The sequence below is a fragment of the Chlorocebus sabaeus genome, chromosome 18 (assembly GCF_047675955.1).
Source record: "Chlorocebus sabaeus isolate Y175 chromosome 18, mChlSab1.0.hap1, whole genome shotgun sequence".
NCBI classification, from domain to species: Eukaryota; Metazoa; Chordata; class Mammalia; order Primates; family Cercopithecidae; genus Chlorocebus; species Chlorocebus sabaeus.
The window spans coordinates 29,658,060-29,680,853 of NC_132921.1; the positions used below are offsets into that span (position 1 = coordinate 29,658,060).

Here is a 22,794-nt window from a genome sequence, read left to right on the forward strand (position 1 = left end):
AAGTGTTAAATTTTTCAATAAAGTGCTTGCATTTTAAAAGTTGTTTTATAATATAAATAATATCTACAACTATACTACTGAATAAAGCTTTTGCACATTGGTGAATGGTTCAACATCTTTAAAATCAAATCACACAGTTAGCAACTGCTGGTAGGGTTGAACTTATTCATGTCTTCTAACTAATCGACCATTCCAACTATAAGGGTAACTTCCATGAACTAAATTAAAATCAGAGACCTTATCACTAGACCTAGGTTCATTTAATTTAAGCCCATTATTAAACCTCCCACCTTTCAAAAATGTATGACTTGAGGGAAATCTCATTAAACTTCATGGAAAGGCTAAAGTGAGCTTTGCCTTCAGAGCCAAGCAGAAATGGAGCCATTAGAAATGTGTGTGATTAAGTATAAATTATAAGGTGATATTAAAATGAGGCTAGAACTCAAAGGAGAATAGTATTCTATCATATATTTTAATCTCTTTGTCAAAATCCTTTGTGTAAGTATACTCAATGGCAGTGACTATAATAAATAGGAAAAGAGTAAAATATAACAGCCTAAAAAAACAACAGAAAAATGATGTATTTTATGTATGTGAAATATGAAAGATGAGAAAAGTCTAGAAAATGTTTTCCTAAGTCCTGTTTACATTAATAAAAATTCATATTGACATGGAGATTTAATCATGTCTCTAACTTATTCAAATCTTCTAACAGATGTCATAGAAGGTTCTCAATATCCTATTCTAGTTATGCACAAATGTCCTTTATAACTATTCCTTGATTCACTTCTGCTTTCCATAAATTTGTTTTTTCACTTAATATATATTTTTATTTTAAATTAATTGAGATAAGAATGTATTTTTGGAGGAAGATGAGGTTCTTCAATTTATGGAATACACTGTTCTCATTTGTTTTTTTTTATTTTTTATTATTATTATACTTTAAGTTCTAGGGTACATGTGCATAATGTGCAGGTTTGTTACATATGTATACTTGTGCCATGTTGCTGTGCTGCACCCATCAACTCGTCAGCACCCATCAACTCATCATTTACATCAGGTATAACTCCCAATGCAATCCCTCCCCCCTCCCCCCTCCCCATGATAGGCCCCGGTGTGTGATGTCCCCCTTCCCGAGTCCAAGTGATCTCATTGTTCAGTTCCCACCTATGAGTGAGAACATGCGGTGTTTGGTTTCCTGTTCTTGTGATAGTTTGCTAAGAATGATAGTTTCCAGCTGCATCCATGTCCCTACAAAGGACATAAACTCATCCTTTTTTTATGGCTGCATAGTATTCCATGGTGTATATGTGCCACATTTTCTTAATCCAGTCTGTCACTGATGGACATTTGGGTGGATTCCAAGTCTTTGCATGACACGAGAAATACATTGTTCTCATTTGTAACATTATAATGAATCAAAGTAACTTTGACAAAGTTTTAAAGGTCATATTTCATCTAAAATGTTTTTGTAGAAAAAACAATTAGCAAAAAAGTTGAGTTAAACAGATGGTTCTCATAGCCTTTAATATCTCCAATACGAAACCTCACATATTTCTCACAATTTTTTAAGCCATAGCAAACTTGTTTCTTGGAAAAGTACCATCGGCCGGGTATGGTGGGTCACGCCTGTAATCTTAGCACTTTGGGAGGCCGAGGGGGGTGGATCACGAGGTCAGGAATTCAAGCCCAACCTGGACAATATGGTGAAACCCCTTTCTACTAAAAAAATAAAAATAAAAAATTAGCCAGGCATGGTGGCACACGCCTGTAGTCCCAGCTACTCAGAAGGCTGAGGCAGAAGAATCGCTTGAACCCGGAAGGTGGAGGTTGCAGTGAGCTGAGATCACACGACTGCACTGCAGCATGGGTGACAGAGCGAGATTCCATTTCAAAAAAAAAAGAAAAAAGAAAAAAGAAAAAGATAAGTATTTTCTCAAATAGACTTTAGGAAGAGCTGCTCTGAGAAAATGAGTGATAGTATAACACAAAGATATGCTTTGAATTTGCAAATTTGCAGAGTATTCATTTATTCAACTTAATTACCAAAAGCATTTAAGTTGGAATGGTGCATTTATGTTATTTAAAAACCAGTTATCCATTAATTTACTATTTTATTATTCCTCTAATTCATGGTTGATCTTTATTCCTTGACTTTACGTTCACTGAAAAAGGTGTAAACTGGTGAGTTGTTGGTACTTCAAAAAAAGTCTAAGAATCAATTTAGCAAGTGGTCAGGAGCTCTGGTCTAAATTCTGATGAAATATGAGACAAAATTCTGTCCTTTAGAGTTTTGGAACAATCCTATGTTTATGTTTCTGGTTTCCTCTTATTAAATATGACAGTTGGTTTTTTCAGCAGATTTTCTAAAAGCAATTTATAAATGTGCAATTTTGGAACAGAAGTATTCTGAAAGCACTGAAAATAATGGGAAGTGAGGCATTTCTTCCTAACCAATTAAAGCATCTGTCTGTATTCTTGACCACTATGATTCATTAAATTTTTCATTTCTCTATAAGAATGAGGATTTAAAATTGGAAAACTGTTTTATTTCTCAATTAAATGAAACAAAAGGGAAATTAATTTTTTTATGAATTGGTTTCCTTGCTCATTTATAAAGTACGTTGGGATACAAAAAGTAATTGGGATTCTGTAATTGGGTAGAACTCATCTTCCCAAATTTAAACTTAGTATCTATTCACCAATAACTCCCCATTTCCTCTCACATTCCCACATAAAGAATGTGATCCAGAATTTGCCTTCATGGAACTCACAGTTGAGTAAGAAAACATGTGAAATAACGTTCACTTTTCATCTAGCCACACTTAATCTGTTGCAACTTTTCAAAGTTTACATTATTTTCTCATTGATAAAATGAGAGGGCTGGATAGAGAATCTCTAAAATCTCTTGTGGCTTCAAACATCTATGCCTGTGTGGGGAAATGGGGACTTACTGGTGAATAGATACTAAGTTTTAGTTTGGGAAGATGGAAAACATTCTAGAGATGGAAGCTGGTGATAGATATACAAAAATGTGAATGCACTTATCACCTTTAAACTGTACATTTACAAATGCTTACAATGGTAAATTTTATATAAAGTATGTTTTATTATAATAAAAAAGATCTATTAAGTAAAAAGATCAGATGGACGAGATCTGAAGATGAGTTCTAGCCAAATTATAGACCAAACACAGTCTTATCCTTAAGCGAGTCTCACAGATCCTTACAAATTATCTGATTCTAATGTAATATAATCATTTACGTCCAGTCTAGTCTTTCCTACAAATTCTAAACAGAAAGACTAGACTGTAAGAGCCCTTAGGAAATATTGCCTTCCTTACAATTATGCTCCTACCCCCCACCCTTCCTAAAACTTTCAATAATAGGCTGCTGGACATTATCTATGCTGAAAAACCACCATGTAATGGATTGATGAAGGAATCAATAACTAAAATAAATATAAGAGATCTACACTTACTTGAATTAAATGGATGGATAACTAGGGGCAAATACTATGCTCAGGCATAAATGCTCTGTGTTATGATTGAGGACAAGTGTCAGTGTTAAGCTTATGAGAGTAAACATTGTTGTATTTAAATTGTTCATTAATAAGCAAATGCTGGTTCTAGTTTACCTTTAAATAAATACAATCATCTGCAGTTTCCTATATGTCCTCTTTCTCTTCATTAAATCCATTTTTTAAACCTACTACATTTGTGAGGAGAGGGCTCAGAGTTCTGGGTCCAGGAACTCAGCAGCCAAAATGTATTTTATAAAGGACTTAAGGAGACATGAAGAAGTATGTTTTTCCGTGGACTGCCTGAGGCCTATGACTCCATACAACATACAGGAAAGAAATGAATATTGACTAGAAGAATGGTAAAAGCATAAAAGTGGGTCCAGACCCCTTTGTGAAAAGTATGTTTTCAGAGAGATTGCCATGCAGCAGGGAGGAGTGTGAACAGAAACTCCTCTGAATAACTAAGAGAAAATAACTCCAATTTCAGGAAAACAAAACAAAACAAAAACAAAAACAACAACAACAAAAAACAAAGCTGAATACACACACATACCCCAAACACAGAGGAGCTGCAATTTAATATAACTCACATTTTTTCCAAGCCTCCAGCTTTTCCCCAACTCCTCACTTCCCACTAGGAGTCATATGCAAATGACTCACTCAGTCATCCATTTGGCTATGGACTTGGCTAATAAGAGAAGCATCACTAGCCCAATGGCAGGGTATAGAGACTTCAATCAAAATCCAAGTCGCACTGCATTCTCAATAGCATGCCCTTCTGCAGTTATCCCATAACACACTTAGATTCCCTCTGTCTTGTTATACCCACACACACACAAAGAATGTTAAAATATCTGTTTAAAAGGATCCATTTGCTTTGCAGAGTAGGAACTTGTTGTTTCAATTCTCCTTCTGTATAGTTTCTGCATAAAGGAAATCATATGATTGCTGAACTCATGCTTGAGTTATTTAAGTATGCCCAGTTGTGCTGAAACAAGGGAGAGTGAAACACTTTAAGATGTAGGAAGACACCAGAAACTTTTTCTACAGTTGCTTTGAAGGCACCATGTACACTATCACATTGTGAGTGACTGAGTACCAGCTTTTAGGAATGCAACAAAAAGACATTCATATAGATGCATCACGTGTTCAAGAATAAGGATTTCAACAGCAGAGCGGTGTGAGGTGATATAATGAGAGGAATCCATCAATTTGCATTTAAAAATCTAAATCTGAACAATGATCTATGCCTCATAATATACTGGGATTTTGGGGGGAATGGGGAGTTAATATTTCATTCCTTGCAATCACTCTGTAGTGCTCAGTCAGTAAATATCTGAACTTGTGAGTTGACTGGTATACTGAAATTGATTTGTGTTTTCGCTAGTTCTTTAACGGTAAAATGGTTGAGAAAAGGTATAATGGTTAGAAACACAGGCATAGATGTTTGAAGCCACAAGAGATTTTAGAGATTCTCTATCCAGCCCTCTCATTTTATCAATGAGAAAATAATGTCAACTTTGAAAGGTTCAACAGATTAAAGTGGCTAGAGGAAAAGTGAACATTCACGTTTTCCTACCCAGCAGGGAGCTGCATGAAGGCAAATTCTGGATCGCATTCCTTATTATGTATGATATTGTAACAGGTACAGAGTAAATGTTGAATAAATAAAACTGAGGCATGTGACTTTTCACAGGTTCAAAGAGTTAGTAAAAGGACTCAAGAAACTTGAATTCTATCATCCTCTAAGCATTCTGACTCATGAGAACTTTTAGATTGAAACATAGGGAAGTATTAATATTTGTGCTCCAATATTAGCTCTCTGTGTTCTGTAAATGTATCCTTTATGTTCTAGCCAACTGATTAAATTGTAGTATGTATTTGAAATATCTAATAAGCGAATCAATAATTGAATAATCATTGAATTTCAAATTAAATTCTTAAGGAAATTATTCTTATAAAAAGTTTCCCTAATAAAATGTAACACTTTAAAGTCCATTTCATAAACCATGATTTTTTTCTGGAAAAGATATTTCTTGTAACAAAATTTTAGTATGAGAAATAACCATTTCATTATGACCAAGTTTTACCTGAAATGTAATATGTATAAGTCTAGCCATTACTACAACAAAAAAAGTAGTGTTCATAGTTAGCTTGTAGAAGAGGAATCTAATCGGTTCTGCTATTATAGCTTTGTAAAAATATTCTACCATACTGGGTTTTCAAGAATGATACAGTAAGAGAATTTGATTTTGTTCTTGGTTCCATTATCTAGATGTGCAAAGTGTAAAGACTTCTCTGCTTAATTATTTTGGAACATGATTTCTGGGTCCAATTGGCTTATAGGTGTCCAAAACCTTAACAAGTACCTACATTGTGATCATATGTCTTATCATGACCCCTCAGTTTTATGTGCAGAGATCCTAATCATCTTTCTGCAAAAATGTTAGTCGAACCAAATTATTTCATTTACTATCAATAAAAAATCATTTGTGCTCTATATTTACAAGTATTATATAAAATAAGTTTTTAAAGTGTGATTCTGTTCCATCTTAAAATCCCAAGTAAAATAAATTACGTAAAAAATTCATGAACCGAGCATAGTCGCTCATGCCTGTAACCTCAGCACTTTGTGAGGCCAAGGTGGGAGGATAGCTTGAGGTCAGGACTTTGATACCAGCCTAGGGAACATAATGAGACCGTGTCTTTCAAAACACACTAAAATAAATTAGCCAGTCATGGTGGTTACATGCCTGTAGTACTAGCTATGCAAGAGGCTGAGTCAAGAGGATCACCTGAGCCTAGGAGTTCAAGATTGCTGTAAGGCATGGTTGTGTCACTGCACTCCAACCTGGGCAACAAAGCAAGACCTTGTCTCTAAAAAATAAAAATAAATAAAAATACCTTGGAATTCTGTTAGTGTTTAAAAAGAACACATTTATTCAACTATAGTGTTTCTTTTTAAATACAGTTTGCTCCTTGAAATGGTAACAGTCAGGGGTAAATATTAATATATTTTAAAACTTTTCATCTATTTCAAAGAAAAGACAAAATAGCATATTACAGTTGCCTTTGTCTGAATCAACACACTGAGATTGCAAAAAGCAGTGTTTTGATCATCCAGTTTCTTTTCTCTTGAAAACAGTCCAAGAAAAAAAATTTATAATTCAAAATTTCTTAGAAGCTATGAAATAAGATCAGAGAGAGGAAAAGGAAAGAGGCAGTGTGACTTTCCAGTGCCTGGGCATACTATTTTCATTCTGAAAAGCTAATGAACAATTTAAATTTTCTAGCACTGCAATGTTCCAGAGATCAACTACAAGAGGATAGAAGCAGAAGTGTTTGTATTTGCTTGCTGCAAGCAAGCAAATTAGAGAAGTGTACAAACTGTGATATTTGTGTGTGTATATGTACATATGTATATATGTGTATATGTGTATATATACATATAGAGAGAGTCAATTTTTCAATCCGGGAATTCCCTCTTCAGTAAAGTAAATCCATATTCAAATACAGTTAGCATCCAGGGTCATTCAGTAATGCCTTATACACACTTCAGATGAAAACATTCATCTTTTGCTGGAGTACACTCTTAAAGGGTATGAACACACAAACACCAAATAGCTTGTATATCAATTTCTGTATTCTGTCCTGGAGGAAAAATATAAAGTGAGTGAGGATTCTAATAACGATGAATTATTAAACAAGAGACGTTACAATATGTTTTCCAAATTTCATTCATTAACAACATACAATAATTGTAAACATCTACTTGACTTTGACTTGGCAATCTCTTAAGTGGCCCATCTATAAAGCAGTGTTGTTGCACATAAAAAATGTCATTTTTAGGGTTATGTTAATTTTCAATTATTTTTCTTTAGCTCATTTTTTCCACTAAGTTTATTTTCTTCTTTCTAATTTTATATTTACTTCAATAGTTCTTACCCAATATATTGCCTAAAATTGTAAGAGAATAACACATTCACTTGCTTTGAACGATAAATTCATTTGACTGAGACAAATCCAACTAACATCACAAGATATAGCTTCATCATAGATTTTTTTAAACAAAATATTACAAGGTATTTGCACAAGGAATGAAAGAATCACTATCAAGTTAGATTCCTCGCATATGTCGTATTACTACTTTCTCATAAGTCAATAAGGAAGATAGTAACGCTTACAATACTTAAACATAGAAACAGGTTTGCTAAGGTTGAAAACTTTGCTAAGACCAAATAGTTAAGAAAAGAGAAAGCTAGAATTAAAACCCAGAGTATGACTTTTTCTAAGACCCATATCATTTCTCTGCTTTCTCCCAGAGCCTAGAAACCACTTAGGCCAATTTATTCGCATGAGAAGTAACTAACCGGAGGTCCAGACATAGTAAAATTCTTTCCCAGGGTGCACGTGGCCAGGAGGTGACAGAGCCAAGTCAGGCAAATCTTCATTTGTTATACTCTACTAGGTGGCCTTGGCTTATTTCCAACCCTGAACCACTTGAAATAATGACATGTTTTTAGAAAACTGACTTCTGTCATTAGGCTACTTCAGCAACACTAGCTTAAGTTGAGCTCTTTTGGAAGTCACAGCAACATTTTGGGCCAGGAAAGTACAAATAACTAGGAAGCTACTACATAAATATAACTGTATTGAAGTTCAAGAATGGCCTTCAATGACTACATTTATAAAGGAAGAATGGGGATGATGATGAAATATTCAATTCTAAGTAATGTGTTAGGAAACAGTCTTTCTTTCTCCCAATTCTTTCAATTTCCTCATCTGGCACATTATCATAGCTATATGATAGACTGGTGAATAAAGACAAAGCAGATGTCTTTGTTTCCTTATGGAATAGCCTTTGACCACTAAAACATTTATAAAATCAATGTTTGTTTAATATTTGTAAATCAAAATATTTGTTTAGAAGTAGACAAATATTTCATTTAATTTACTTAAGTCTGATGCAAGAGGATGTGGGATCAATGTCACTTGCTGTGTTATTCCAGAACATGTCTTCACATACTCAAGATGGCAGTTGGGTGCATGAAGGTTATACATGATAGGTAATCATGATAGGCAATGGAATAGTGAACATTTAGCCAACTTACTCTTGAATTGACCACTTCCAGGGAGACGTTCTGAGGCGGGGCACTTGGCACTAAAAGGAATCAAACAAATTGTCACAATTACTGCCAAAATCTTGAAAGAAAAATACCAACTGTCTGTAAAAAGAGAGTGTGTCTTTTAATATAGTTTATAACGATAATTAGGGAGGTTTACCCAGATGGTACTTCAAAAATTTTTGGAGAGATGAAAAATAACTGTATTTGTCTATTTTTTTTCTCACTTGGCAAGCCAGTTAACTTACTCACCTAGGGAGCCCCCAAAACTGTTACACAAGAGAACGCAGGCAGTGATACCAAATACCACCATTTAATTACAGCCCTCTTGTGATAACTTTCCCAGAGAAACCAATAAAAACAAACAGGAGATTTCTTAGAGTAGTTTTAAAGGCTTAAGATACTGTGCATTTCAGAATCTGAATAATTTTATGATAAAATATGTCATTCTAATGGTCACCCAGGTTTTTTAATCCCTGTAATACAATCTTTATTACCTCCTAAAAAGTGAAAAGAAGAAATACTTCTCAGTTCTTTTAGCTGAGTAAAATTAAACCTGTATGTGATAAATGCAAACAGGTTGCAAATAGCACTTGATGAGTCAATTCTATTAGCAAAGGAGCAGTATATTTTTCTTAGTAGACTTTCTAGGTATTTTATTTTTCTTGCCTGCATTTTTGTTTAACTACTCCTTTATAGAAGGAAGAACATATATAGCTCTCTTTGAATACTTAAATATTTACTCTACCAAAAAAAAGTGAATATTCTATCATGTGAGTAGTTTTAAAAACCAACCACTTATCGAAGGCTCTTATCTGTCAGGAACTATGCTAGATGTCTGGGATGAATAAGAAATGAAATAAAGGCTTTTTGCACCATAACAGGAATAGAATTAGCATTCAATAAATTGTTAACACATATTAATCTATTAAATGAGTAGTCCCTATCCTTGTTTCTCACAAATGGATGAATTTAATAGAAAAGAAAAGTTCTCAGGCATTTTCAAGAATCTAAGGGCCATTTTTGATATCTTTCCCCTTCTTTTACTAGAATTTGAAAAAAAATCTATGTTTTTCTATAGGGTACTTACATTTGACCATGAATTTATTTATGCCCTGCTCTGAATTTATCTTCTAAATAGTAATTATCATGAAGACATGATGTGTCACTGATTAATCTTTTATCCTCAAAACTGACCTTCAATTAATATTTACTGAATTAATAATTGAATGAACAAATGAGTACTTACTTGCATAGTTCCTAGACCTTTCTGGGAATAATGGGAAATGCAATCTTTTTTTTTTTTATTTTGATTTTGAACTTCTGATCTTAGTGCCTGATGAAGTTTGCAGCCAATGTAGTTTCTGATAAAATGCTCATTTGCTTGTTTTTCATGAATTAACTCAGCAAGTATTATTTCAAAAATATTCCACAACTTATAAAATATTATTATTTAATTTTTTAAGGTTTGTATTCTGATTTTAAAATTAAATACAGAATATAACCCCAATAAGGAAAAAGATATTTATTCATTTTGATGTTGTATCACCAGTATCAAGAAGAGTTTAAGGCACATGGTGCACACTCAGTAAATAGTTGCTGAATAAATATATTAATAGAAAGTTTATGAATTACAATAAAAATGGCTCCATATTCAGGATTTGGTCCCAAGTTTTGTTTTGTTTTGTAAATTTATTTTTTAAGTTAAAGTATAAATTGTATTTGTATTATTTATTTATTATTCATTCTATTCTAAACATTATAATTATTGACATAAAAATTACAATTAAGTTGTTTAAATTGAAGTATCATTTGAAGAATAACATTATCTATATAATTTCACAAACTTCCAAAAACGTTATCCTTTAAAAGCAAAGTTTGGAAATAATGCCTTAATATTAAGTGATATTGAGTCACTCCTTAAACATAAATGTATATTTCTAGTTTATATTTAATATTGTAATACTGACATGTCATGCTACATGTTTCTAATAATATTACACTTATTTTTGATCAATTAAATAGTATCCAAGCATAATATTAATTACTAACTGAATTTTTGATAGATAATTGAATTTTGGAAGAAAGAGAAGGTAACATTTATCATGTGTTTTGTTGTAGGTACTGTTCTAGCTGATAGGCAACCCTTAAATGTCACTTTCATTTGAGTTTACAAGTAGCATTTAACTCCTCATTTCTAGAAAGCCAAGAAAACTTTAAGAGGATAGATATATATGTGTCCTTCTTTTTGTAGCTACCACAATTTTATAAGCATCAGGGCTGTTTTCTGTATTAAGAATTGAAAGGCAGGCTGGGCATGGTGGCTCATACCTGTAATCCCCACACTTTGGGAGCCCGAGGCAGGTGGATCGCTTGAGGTCAGGAGTTCGAGACCAGCCTGGCCAATATGGTGAAACCCTATCTCTATTAAAAATACAAAAATTAGCCGGGCATGTTGGTGCACGCATGTTGTCCCAGCTACTTCAGAGGCTGAGGCAGGAGAATCGCTTGAACCTGGGAGGCAGAGGCTGCAGTGAGCCGAGATTGTGCCACTGCACTCCAGCCTGGGCAACAGAGTGAGACTCTATCTCAAAAAAAAAAAAAAAAAAAGAATTGAACGGCAATATAACAAAATTCTTTTAAAAGTCCTTATGTAATAGTATTGAGGTAGTTTTTCTATATTTTTTACAATGCACATTTCTTTTCTAACTTTCCACTGATAGCACACTGACTATTCTTGTCATGTCAGGGAGGAGAGTAGAGATTTTTTTTTCTACAGTATTTTTAGTTATCAGTTCCTCCTCCCTCCTTCTCACTATCAATTTCCATATTATTTGGAGATAAATAGATACAATAGATGCTAGGGCTAGGTGAAAGTGAAGAGAATCCATATCGATCTGTTCTTTTCTATATTTGTCTTTACAAGATGCTTCTTGCTTCATGAGGCAGAAGTGAAAGAACACTTTTCTCTTCAAAATGTCAAATAATTCATTATTTATAATAAATAGGTCCATTCAAGCCAATCAGAGTGGGGCTGGAAACTTCCCTCAATATGGAGAAGGATGCTGGCTGGAAACCCATGGAGATGAGGTATTTTGTAGGACAGATCAAGTTCCCATAATTATAAATTAGTCTCCAAAGGCACAGGCACTTCAATTCCTCCCCTCAACAAATGTATGCTGCCATGTACACACAATTTATAGACCAAAATCATTCGTATTTATTTATTTGAGACAGAGTCTCTCTCTGTTGCCCAGGCTGGAGTGCAGTGGTGTGATCTAGGCTCACTGCAACCTCCGCCTCCCGGGTTCAAGTGATTCTCCTGCCTCAGCCTCCCAAGTAGCTGGGATGACAGGTGTGCATCACCATGCCTGGCTAACTTTTTAATTTTTACTGGAGACTGAATTTCACCATGTTGGCCAGACTGCTCTCGAACTTATGACCCGAACTGATCTACCCGCTTCAGCTTCCCAAAGTTCTGGGATTACAGGAGTGAGCCACCCTGCCTGGCAGTAATTCAATTTAATTATAAGCATTTTCCTTTAAAGGCACTTATCACAGAATAAAAGAAACATGTTTGCACATTGAATCTTGTTTCTGAATTTACTAGCTTATGTGGTCTGGCTCCGCTGCTTACCACCTTTTGTGAACTCTTTCTGACTTAGTTTTGTCATCTGTAAAGTAAGGAAAATTATAGTAGTATTGTGAGGATGAGAGGTAAAGGCAAAGTACTTAGATTGGGGTCTTGCCTTAGTAAGTATTCAAGAAATATTAATGATAACATTCATAAAAATAATAAGCACATTCTTATGTTGGCTATGAAATCAGGTCCGTCTGTGTTTGGACACAGGACAAGCTGGCATGGAAACTTACAGTGGTTCATTCATTCATAAAAGCTCTTAGTGACTTACCTATGCCAACTAGTCCAAGAGACCATATTTTGGAACAAATTGGCAAAATCAGTTAGATGCCCATATGCTCAATAATCTCAATGGTGTGAAAAAAATGGCTCATTGTAAACCAATGGTTTTCTAGGTGGAGGAATTTGAATGAAAAATAATGTTCTACTCAGAAAACAAAGCAGAGTTAAATTGGAGATGACAGCTCATCTGGATAAAGATCTTTACAAGCCTTCCAGTAGAACAGGGGAAAAAACATAAAATAATGAATTCGGAAGAAATTTATTTACGTTTAACTTTTGCTTTCTTTAAATTTTTCTATGCCTCAATGTATTTTTTATGGTAAGACTCCTGACATGAAAAGAATTATTATGTTCTCCATAATACAGATGCATTTAGACACAGTCATATATTAAATTAATACATTAAATTAGTTCCACAAATGGGAAATCCTAAAGATAAGCCTTTGCATATAAAAATTTGCACAGTTTTGACTGAGCTGTCTAATTAATTCAATAAATATTTACTATGTTAGGAGGAACACAGAGATAAATATAACAGCATCCCTCATATTTAGGAGCATGTAATATAAATATAATGAGAAAAAGTGATGTGCACATTGGTAGAGATAATATTTATTAAACACTTAAATGTCATACACTTTGTTAGGTGTTTACACAGATCAGCCCATTTAATTTTCACAACATCCACCTGTTACAACATACACAAAGTTAAACAAGAACAGCCTTCCATGGCTGAAGACTGGGAAGCCGGTGACTATTAAATGTGGTTAAATACAACTCAATGTGATATATGACCTCAGCGTGAACAGCTTCAGTACAGAAGAGAAGACATGAGATTGAAGTAGACAGAAAGGAACTGGATAATAAGGAAATGAAAGCCGAGAGCCACAGATTTGTGTTGGACATTAAAAGAGATGAGTTGATTGTAAAAATGAATGCAGATGATGTCAGGGTGTCCACTTTAAGAGGCTTATAAGTCCTTGCTATCTCCTTGCAGTGCATTTGAGAGAGGGAATTTGGTGTCCTTTGCACAGTGATGTTTATTGGGGTTAGGGTCATGAAATTCTTTTTTTATAGTGACAGACATTTCCTAAGTCCTAAACATTGTAACACTTCCAGAAGATAATTCTTGGACCAATGAATAATAATCTATCTTTCTCACTTATGACATTTTAAACCAAACTGGAGAATAAGGCCACAGTATTACAGTTCAGAGTGTGAATGAAATCTACATAAATTATGTAAAATATTCACTTTCATTTGTTTTTCTTTTATTTTTATAATTATAAGTTGTGAAGTAATTTATTCTACCATAAATATTCTGTTCTGTCTTCAATAACAGAATTGGATGGATGGGCATAAGCATTACATTAAAAATGATACCAAAGTGGTATTACATATAAAATACATTTTAAAGTTGAACTTGCAAATGAGCATTATTCCTGTGTTCTCTTTGTACTGTCCTTAATAATATGCATGCCCTTCCTCATTTCATTGATATTGTGTGAAATATACACCGAGGTACTTTCCCAGATTAAACAATGATAGATCTGTCAAGAAATCACAAGCTAAAGCCATTTTTTAATTAAAAAGATAAATAATTTATAGAATTAAATGCACCAAATGGAAACTGTTGCTGAAAAGGGCTAGCTTGTGATCTTTTTTAATATTCATGAGGGCCTGTCTCTACATTTCTGCACCTGCCTGAGTTTTCATTGGCCCCACATCATATACTTTGATGTATTTTATTTTTACTTTTTATCAAATTTCCCAACCTTTCATGATCATCTAGCAGTTAGGTTTCTAGTTTTCCCCGGCCATTATTTTGCCAACTTTATTCTCTTTATTAATATTTATTCCTCTGTTTTATGACATTAAAAAACAGGTCTAGCCTGGGCAACAAAATGAGACTCTGCCTCTACAAAAAATAAAAATATTAGCTGGGCACTGTGACCTATGCCTGTAGTTCCAGCTACTCGGGAGGCTTCAGCAGGAAAATCCCTTGAGGTTGGGTGCAGTGGCTCATGCTTGTAATCCCAGTACTTTGTGAGGCCAAGGCGGGTGGATCACTTGAGGTTAGGAGTTCAAGACCAGCCTGCTCAGCACGGTGAAACTCTATCTCTACTAAAAATACAAAAACTAGCCGGGGGTGGTGACAGGCACCTGTAATTCCAGGTACTCAGGAGACTGGAGGCAGGGGAATCACTTAAACCCGAGAGGTAGAGGTTGCAGTGAGCTGAGATTGCACCACTGCATTGCAATCTGAGTGACAGAGTGAGACTTCATTTCCAAAAAAAGGAAAAGAAAAGAAAAGCCCCTGAGCCCAGGAATAAAGGTGGTAGTGAAGCACAATTGTGTCACCGCACTTCTTGTCTCAAATGTGTGTGTGTGTCTATTCTTCCATTTAGCAGACAACACACACATTTTTCATTATCAATTTTAATACTTTAAATTTTAATATCAGTTTATTTGGTCTAAGTCCTTAAGATATATTTTCTAATTATGAGGTAAATATAGGGGGATTATCTATCATTTACACCTTTAATCACCTGCACACTTTTAGATGGAATACATACAACATGCCAATCAAAGTTAGTCCACACATGCACAAATGTGTTTGTATTAGAACATTTAAAGAAATAAAAAAATACACAAAAATAATTTTAGGTCTTAGTCAATAGTCACATTTTGAGGATTACCTATTAGTATATAGTGACTCAAGAGTATATGTATATGTATATACATATATATTTATTTAATTTGGAGAAAGGGTCTCACTCTGTTGCCCAGGCTGGAGTGCAGTAGAATGATCACAGCTTACTGCAGTCTTGAACTCCCAGGCTTAAGTGATCCTCCAGCCTGAGCCTCCCAAGTAGCTGGGATCACAGGTGCATACCACCATATCCAGTTCATTAAAAAAATAACAACCACAAAAAAACATTTACAGAGATAGGGTCTCACTATGTTTCTCAGGTGGGTCTCAAACTCCTAGGCTCCACTCTTCCCCCTGCCTCAGTCTCTTAAAGTGCTAGGATTCCATGTGTGAGCTACCACACCCAGCTGGGAGTATATATCCTGAGAGAAAGTTTATATTTAACTGTAATAGTCCATAAAATTTTAGTCAGAAAGCCTTGAAAATGGAATCTATGATATATGTGCAATATTATGTCATTATTTTAGCAAATATGTAAAAGGAGTTTCACTGTTTTTAACTTACCGTCAGAAAGTGTAACCACTGTTATATCATCAGTAGATACTCCTGGACCGTAGCGATTATAAGCTAAGAATCGAAGACTATATTCGGTGAATTTTTTCAGGCCTTCCAGTTTGTAAGATAGTCCATCAACCTCTATATTCTGGAGACATAAAACACCAAAACTGTTATCAAGGAAGCACATTAAAGTAGAAATGGCACTCATTCTGTGCAATCAGTGAATTGGACATTAGACTCTTACAAACTACACTCCTGACTTCTAATGAGCTATAAAACCTACCTTGTGACACAGACTCCCCCACTAAAAACCAACTACTTTGTAGACTCCTTGTTAAAACAGCACATGCTATTTTTACTGTCATTAAGTTCCAATTTGTTTAACACCACTCAATATACTGAACGGTTTGGGTTATTCTACCCACACCTAAACGCTCCCAGGCAGAAGGCAGTTTATAACGCCACAGGAACAGAGATTTTCTCCTGTATCCGAAATGGAATAATTCACCAAGAAATAACAGACTTTGTACTTCTATTGCTGAAATATTCCAACAGCACTTGAAACTGTCAGACACTTTGCCACAATTTTTATCTCCCAAAATGCTGTTAGATTGGTTGAAATTATTTGAGCATCTCATGGCTGCAGTGAGTGAGCTACTGGAGGTGAAGGTCACTGAGGAATCAGATCTCCACACTCACATCTATCTTGGATGATTCTGGTTTTGAATTTATTTAAATTGATTGGCAAAATGCATTGAAGAGCTAAAATAAAACAGATAAAACAGAAAGGTGAAAAAACAAGAGCTAAAAATGGCTTGAAGAGAGCAAGAAAAAAAAATACAACCCATGATTACATAGGAGGAGCTCTTGTAGTGCTTATCGTATAATATAATTTGGGACTGGGTTTGAGCTATTTTTGAATATAAAATATTTCTTATTTTTAAATAAAAATTCTGGTCATGCAGTTTATGTGGAAGTAGGAAGGCCTTCTATGCTTGACAAGCTTCACAACAAATAATAAGAACTCCCATATCCTGAGGCCAATTTTTGATTTAACTATTGAATATACACTTGTCTGTATATATTTTCCTCCATGAAGTTGAGAATCTGAAAGTAAATACCTCAATAGCTATACATACATGTATACATACACATGTATTATAATACCTATATAATATATATAATATATAATACATTAATTACATATATTATATATTATATATAAATATATAATATATAATACATATTATATAGGTATTATAATACATGTATATGTATACAGATATAGTGCATATATAATATATAATTACATATACATAGATATATGCATTATATATACATATATATTATATGTATACACATATGTATTATATATGCATTATATAGACACATGCATTATATATGTACACATATGTATTATATACATATTTTATATATTTCTATATGTATTATACAATATATATTTATGTATTATATATGCATATGTATATATGTATTATATGTATACATATATGTATCATATATATGTATTATATGTATACATATATGTATCATATATATGTATTATACATGTATAATATATGTATTATATAGGTATATATGTATGCATATAATACAAATATGGATATATGTGTATAATGCATGTATTATATACGTGCATACAAGTATAATGCATGTATTATATACGTGCATACATGCATAATATATGTATTGTATATGTATATACACGTATAATGTATGTATTACATGGGTATACATGTATTATATGTATTATATAGTTATGCATATATTATATATTATATAGGTATATCTATTATATAGGTGTACATATATATTATATAGAGGTACATATATACGTATATATGAAACTCAGAAATTCTATTTTTAACATACGTGTGTACATGTATCACAAAATAGAATTTTTCAGTTTCATGGGTCTCCCTAAAGACCTATTTACTTTTGGTTTACCTGAACAACTAAGTTGCTTCTTTTCAGGTGTCTATGCTAACCATTGGGTAGGAGCAAAATCTGAAGAGGGGGAGACTAGGCTTCTCAGAGTAAGTTCTTCTGAAAATAATAAAAATTGACAGGTCACTTCCTGATGATGGAAGGGAGTTAGATATAATATAAACGTATTAGAACGAAAAAAGCAATTTGGCGAACGCCGTTGACTATGAGGGCAATCACCCCTTAGTCTAAGGAATAAAAATGCAAATGCCTTCCATGACCAGGTGAGTTAATACAAATCTGGTTGCCCACACAGTCCAGGTCACTGCATACTCAAACAAAAAATTGGCATCCTTTCTATTGACTTCACTTTATTGCCCATTTACCTCTTATCACCAGAATGTAATTAAATTGTGTAAAGTTTCCAATAGCAAGTGCTTTAAAACTAATCAGCTTTTCAACGAACATGCTAAACACTGAGCTGTATCAAGAGCTTGTGGGTCTTTTCCTATTTCTGCAGCCCTAGAGCTATCCAATGGATGGAAACATCCAACAGATGGAAGCAGTGTGGTCCATTCCTTCACCTACCTGTTCTTTTCCCGTGGACACCTCAGTGCAGAACAATCTGTAACCTTGGACTGGACCATTTGCATAGGCAGGGGGTTCCCAGGTAATAAGAATTGAGGTAGGTGAGGTAGATACAGCTTGCAGGTTTTCTACTGGCCCTGGAACTTGCACTGTATACAAATAAATAAATAAAGTGATTAGGATGAGTGGGTTTTCTTTCTCAAAACAAAGAAAACTACATTTTTATAGATCAATAAAATTCTAGGAGTATGTATTTTAGAATAATATGGAATAAGAATATAAAAATATAAACTCTGGAAACTTTGGAATCACTTCGTTTTAAAATTCATAAGAAAGTTTACATTAACCAAAATTGCCTATTTTGTTTCACATTTAAAGAAACTGGTAAAGGAATATAAGTGACTAAGATAATGGCAGAAAAGAGTGGAATTCTGAATCAAAATTCTTAGTCTGAAAAATTTGCCACTATGCCACTATGTCTTTGCCTGCATATGGCTAATAACTGCAGAAGGAAAAGAGAAAGTACATTTGGAGTACTTGTACATTTTGGTTCTACTTATAATTAAAATAGGTCGTGCAGCTATGGATAATTTACCACATTGTCTTTATTTAAGTCAGAGTTTTAAAATCTTGCCTGATTCTGGGTTCATTAAATTAATTTTAGCATTTCATTTTCAATTCCACCTTTTAGAATTACATTTAACTTGCCTGCTAACGAAATTAGCACAGGGCCACACCTTTTTTTTTTTTTTTTTTTTTTTTTTTTTTTTGCAGAGACAGAGTCTTGCTCTGTTTCCCAGGCTGGAGTGCAGTGGCATGATCACATCTCACTGCAATCTTGAACTCCTGGGGTCAAGTCATCCTCCTCTCTCAGCTTCCTGAGTAGACAGGACTACAAGCATGCACCACCATGACCAGTTAGTTTTTTATTTTTATTTTTTCGTAGAGACCAGGTCTTACTATGTTGCCCAGGACAGTCTTGAACTCCTGGCAAGCGATCCTCCTGCCTTGGCATCATGAAGTGTTGGGATTACAGGCGTGAGGCACCATGCCGAGCTCAGGTACCTTAAGATTGTGAAACTTTTAGATTTTAGAGAAGTAACATGATATCTGTGCAGGGTTTTTGTTTTGTGTTGTTTCGGTTTTTCTCTAATGGGGTCTGTAGTAGCACCCTGTTAATCAAATGTCACTATATATTTGCAGTAAAGCATATGACACTCACATCAAATTGATTACATTGTTCATCAAATGTAACTATATATTTGTAGCAAAGCATATGATATTCATGCCAAATGGGCTTATTAAAGACTATGGGTTAGGTTCAGATGCAGAATGAGTTAAGAAAAAGCTTCCATTTTGATTCTTTGCAAATTTTGTATTTGATCATAATTTCGTATTCCTGCATATGGACCTGTATATGGCCTGTAAATGGTAAATGCAATGGCCACATTATGGTTACCTAAAATCAACAAATGACATCACCATTGCGAGTTTAACTACAGCCTTACTTAATAATGTTGTCTGTGTATTTTCTCCAACCTTGGATACCACCTAGCTTTGGACAGATATACATTATCGGCCTGTAATACAGTTCTGAGAGTTTGAACTTCCATAGCAAAAGTGGCATAGAAAAAACCGACTGGCATGTATCTGATGATATACTTCTTACATCAGTGTGGAACCTAACAGCATATCTCTGCATCATTTTTCAAGATTTGTTCCATGGAACCCAGGTCCCTTATGGTATCACTACTCATATATTCATTTGGAAAAATACCTAAATATTAAAGCACTCCCCTCAACAATTCAGGATCCAGCTTAGGGTCAGGTTTTGTTGCCATGTCTTTTCAGGCTGCTGTGAGTTGGAACAGTACTAAATACATTGACTTTCAGGCAATTGATACTTTTAAAGAAACAAGCCCCCTTTTAAAAATAAAATGTTCATCATTTAGAGTGTGTCTTTTTCTCATGTTAGATTTAGGTTGTGCATTCAGACAAATGAAATGTAAATGATGTGGGTTCTCAGGGCATCACATCCAGAGGCACAAGCTTTCTCTCTGCCCTCATTTATGATGTCAGAGCTGAGTCCCTGGTCAAGTAGAGTTTGAAGGTCCCTTACCCCATCCTAGTCCTCTACTCTACCACTTACAACTAATAAGCAACCCGTTAGGGCTTATAAATATGCTTGCTATAAGGACCATATAAATATGCTTGTTATCAACATTTCCCATAGATTTAGCATCTACTAATGGCTCTTGATGGAGTCAATTTCTAGCATGGTGGTTAAAATATAATGATTTTTTTTTCTATTCCAGCACTTTCTCTACATTTGCTTGTTGACGCTTAGCATTAGACTATAAGCAAAAGTCCACATTTTTCTCTTTTTGTGAATCTTTTATTTCAATGGGCACATGGATTCCTTTTTATAATCTATAATTCATCACTGTCCTTAATTATATTGGTGTTCAAATTTACCCAGACTTAACTAGGGAAGCTCTTTATAATAGTGTTTCTCTGTCCCTGTGACATGCCCCATCATTTATTGGAGTACCTCTTTTCTTTTTGGCATAATACGTTCCAGACTTATCTTGATCTTGCCTTGGCTCTAGAAAAAGAATTCCTTCAAGGTTTTCTGGTTCTTTTAGTGGGGAATGGTATAAAGACAAATATTTGAATTCTAGGTGTATAAGTTACTACTTGAGTGCATTTGCTTCTTGGTCTTTTTAGTGAATAGAGCTAAGAAACGTGTGCATGCATACATATGCACACACATATACTTACACAAATATTTATATGCATATATACAGATAATACATATGTTTCATGACTCCAAAGTAATGCCTCCCATTCCACTCCATCTCTACTGGATTTTGTCTTGCTCTCCTCATTCCTCTTTGATGTATTCTTTCACAGAAAGAACTCTTAGAGAATTGTATTTTGGCAGATACTTTCTTAGTGTCCCCACTTCAATATTCTTCCAGGAAGAAATACTTTTTCTATTTAAAAGCTGTCTGTTCCAAAAAGGAGACTTTAAGAGACAAAGTTGAACAATGAGGAGTCTTAAAGCATACAGTGTTGCTTTAGTATTGTGTTATAACAAAGCAGACATTTTCCTTAATGGGAAAAAAGTGAAACAAAGCAAACCAAAAATGTGTCCACTAATATTGTTCAAGAGGATTGTCACAGTACTGTATTTTAAAGAAAAACATAAATAATTTGTATGCTTGTATTATTACTGATATATTCAAAAAGACAATGCACATATTTCAAGAGGGGACATTTCTGATTCTGAACCTATTATTCCTCTACATAAGGCAGAGAAAGGCGCGAGAGCATTGAGACTGAATGACCTGTTAAGATATATGCTGTATGTGAGAGATCCAGAGTTGTTATGTGGTGCACATTGTGCATAAACATGTGGCTCAGTTGATACGTAAAGTACTCATTGAATGTGTTCCTTCTTGCTCTCTTGTGGCCACATGGAAAAGGTTTTGTTTGTTGTGAACGTGGCTCGATCTGGGAGCAGAGATTTGGATTTAAAAATGACCGAACTACAAGGGCATCACTTCTCCTTTGAGTTGTAACACATTCAAAGCAAGTGACAGCCCAGCCCTAGTTTCCTAGACAGAACCACTCAAGGAGGACTGAGAGATGACTGGGTATCTGGGGGAATGGAAAAGGAGGCAGTGTGGGAAGTTTCTGCTCATCTCTCCCACTAGAGCCCAATGGGGTGATGGGAAACAATTCAAATGGACTCCAAGTTTCAAGGGGCAAAAGAGAAGAAAATGCACCTCATCTGATCCATCACATACACAGTAGGTGGCAAATTTGCCGAGAAGGAAGGAGTGTGAGGTGTACCCATGTCACTCAGAGTTTTCTGAGGCTCCAAGTGTGGCATGGAAGAGAAGCTGCAAATTAACTGTTCATCCAGAGTGAAACCTATGAGAATCTGGAAGAGCAAGTTGAGAGAGCTGCTGCCTAGCAAGGTAGGGGCTGTGTACGGTCTGGAGTGGGAGGGCGTGTACAACCTTACCTGACCATGACTCTGAGAATCACTGAGGCTTGGAAACTTATGGGAATCAGAAATGACAACCATACAGACACTTCTGTCAGGCATTGTGGGGGAAAACAGACTACAGGGATATCTGCAGCTCAAAGCAGTATCCCCATAAGAACAAACATGAGGCCATACTCCTCTCCTTCTAAGCCTAGCGAGGGCTGCTCAGTGTCCTGGCTCTTTGCCCCAGGAGAATGGTCAGTACACATTCCATTGAGTTGTCCAAATAATTGCAGGACTGTCCTTTCCACAAGGATATGCACAATGTTGCTACACACAAAGCACTCACTAAACATCAGTCAAATGAATGATTTTATATACAGTTACAAATATTACCATAAATCACAGGCCTAAGACACATTATGTGGTCTAACCCATTTGATTTTGTTGATTCATCACTGTTACTAAAAGGGATCACAAAAGA

General features: G+C 34.7%; 1 protein-coding gene across 4 annotated transcripts in view; it reads right to left on the reverse strand.

The window, feature by feature from the left end:
• Positions 1 to 22,794, reverse strand: part of DCC (DCC netrin 1 receptor) — a 1,222,872-nt gene that overhangs the window by 317,602 nt on the left and 882,476 nt on the right. For all 4 annotated transcript variants that reach the window (XM_073006286.1, XM_037982936.2, XM_007973974.3 and 1 more), the window contains exons 10-12: positions 18,314 to 18,462; positions 15,785 to 15,923; positions 8,634 to 8,683 (exon numbers count right to left, since the gene is read on the reverse strand). In XM_073006286.1, coding sequence (XP_072862387.1) covers positions 8,634 to 8,683; positions 15,785 to 15,923; positions 18,314 to 18,462 — 338 coding nt within the window. The remainder of the gene's footprint in view (positions 1 to 8,633; positions 8,684 to 15,784; positions 15,924 to 18,313; positions 18,463 to 22,794) is intronic.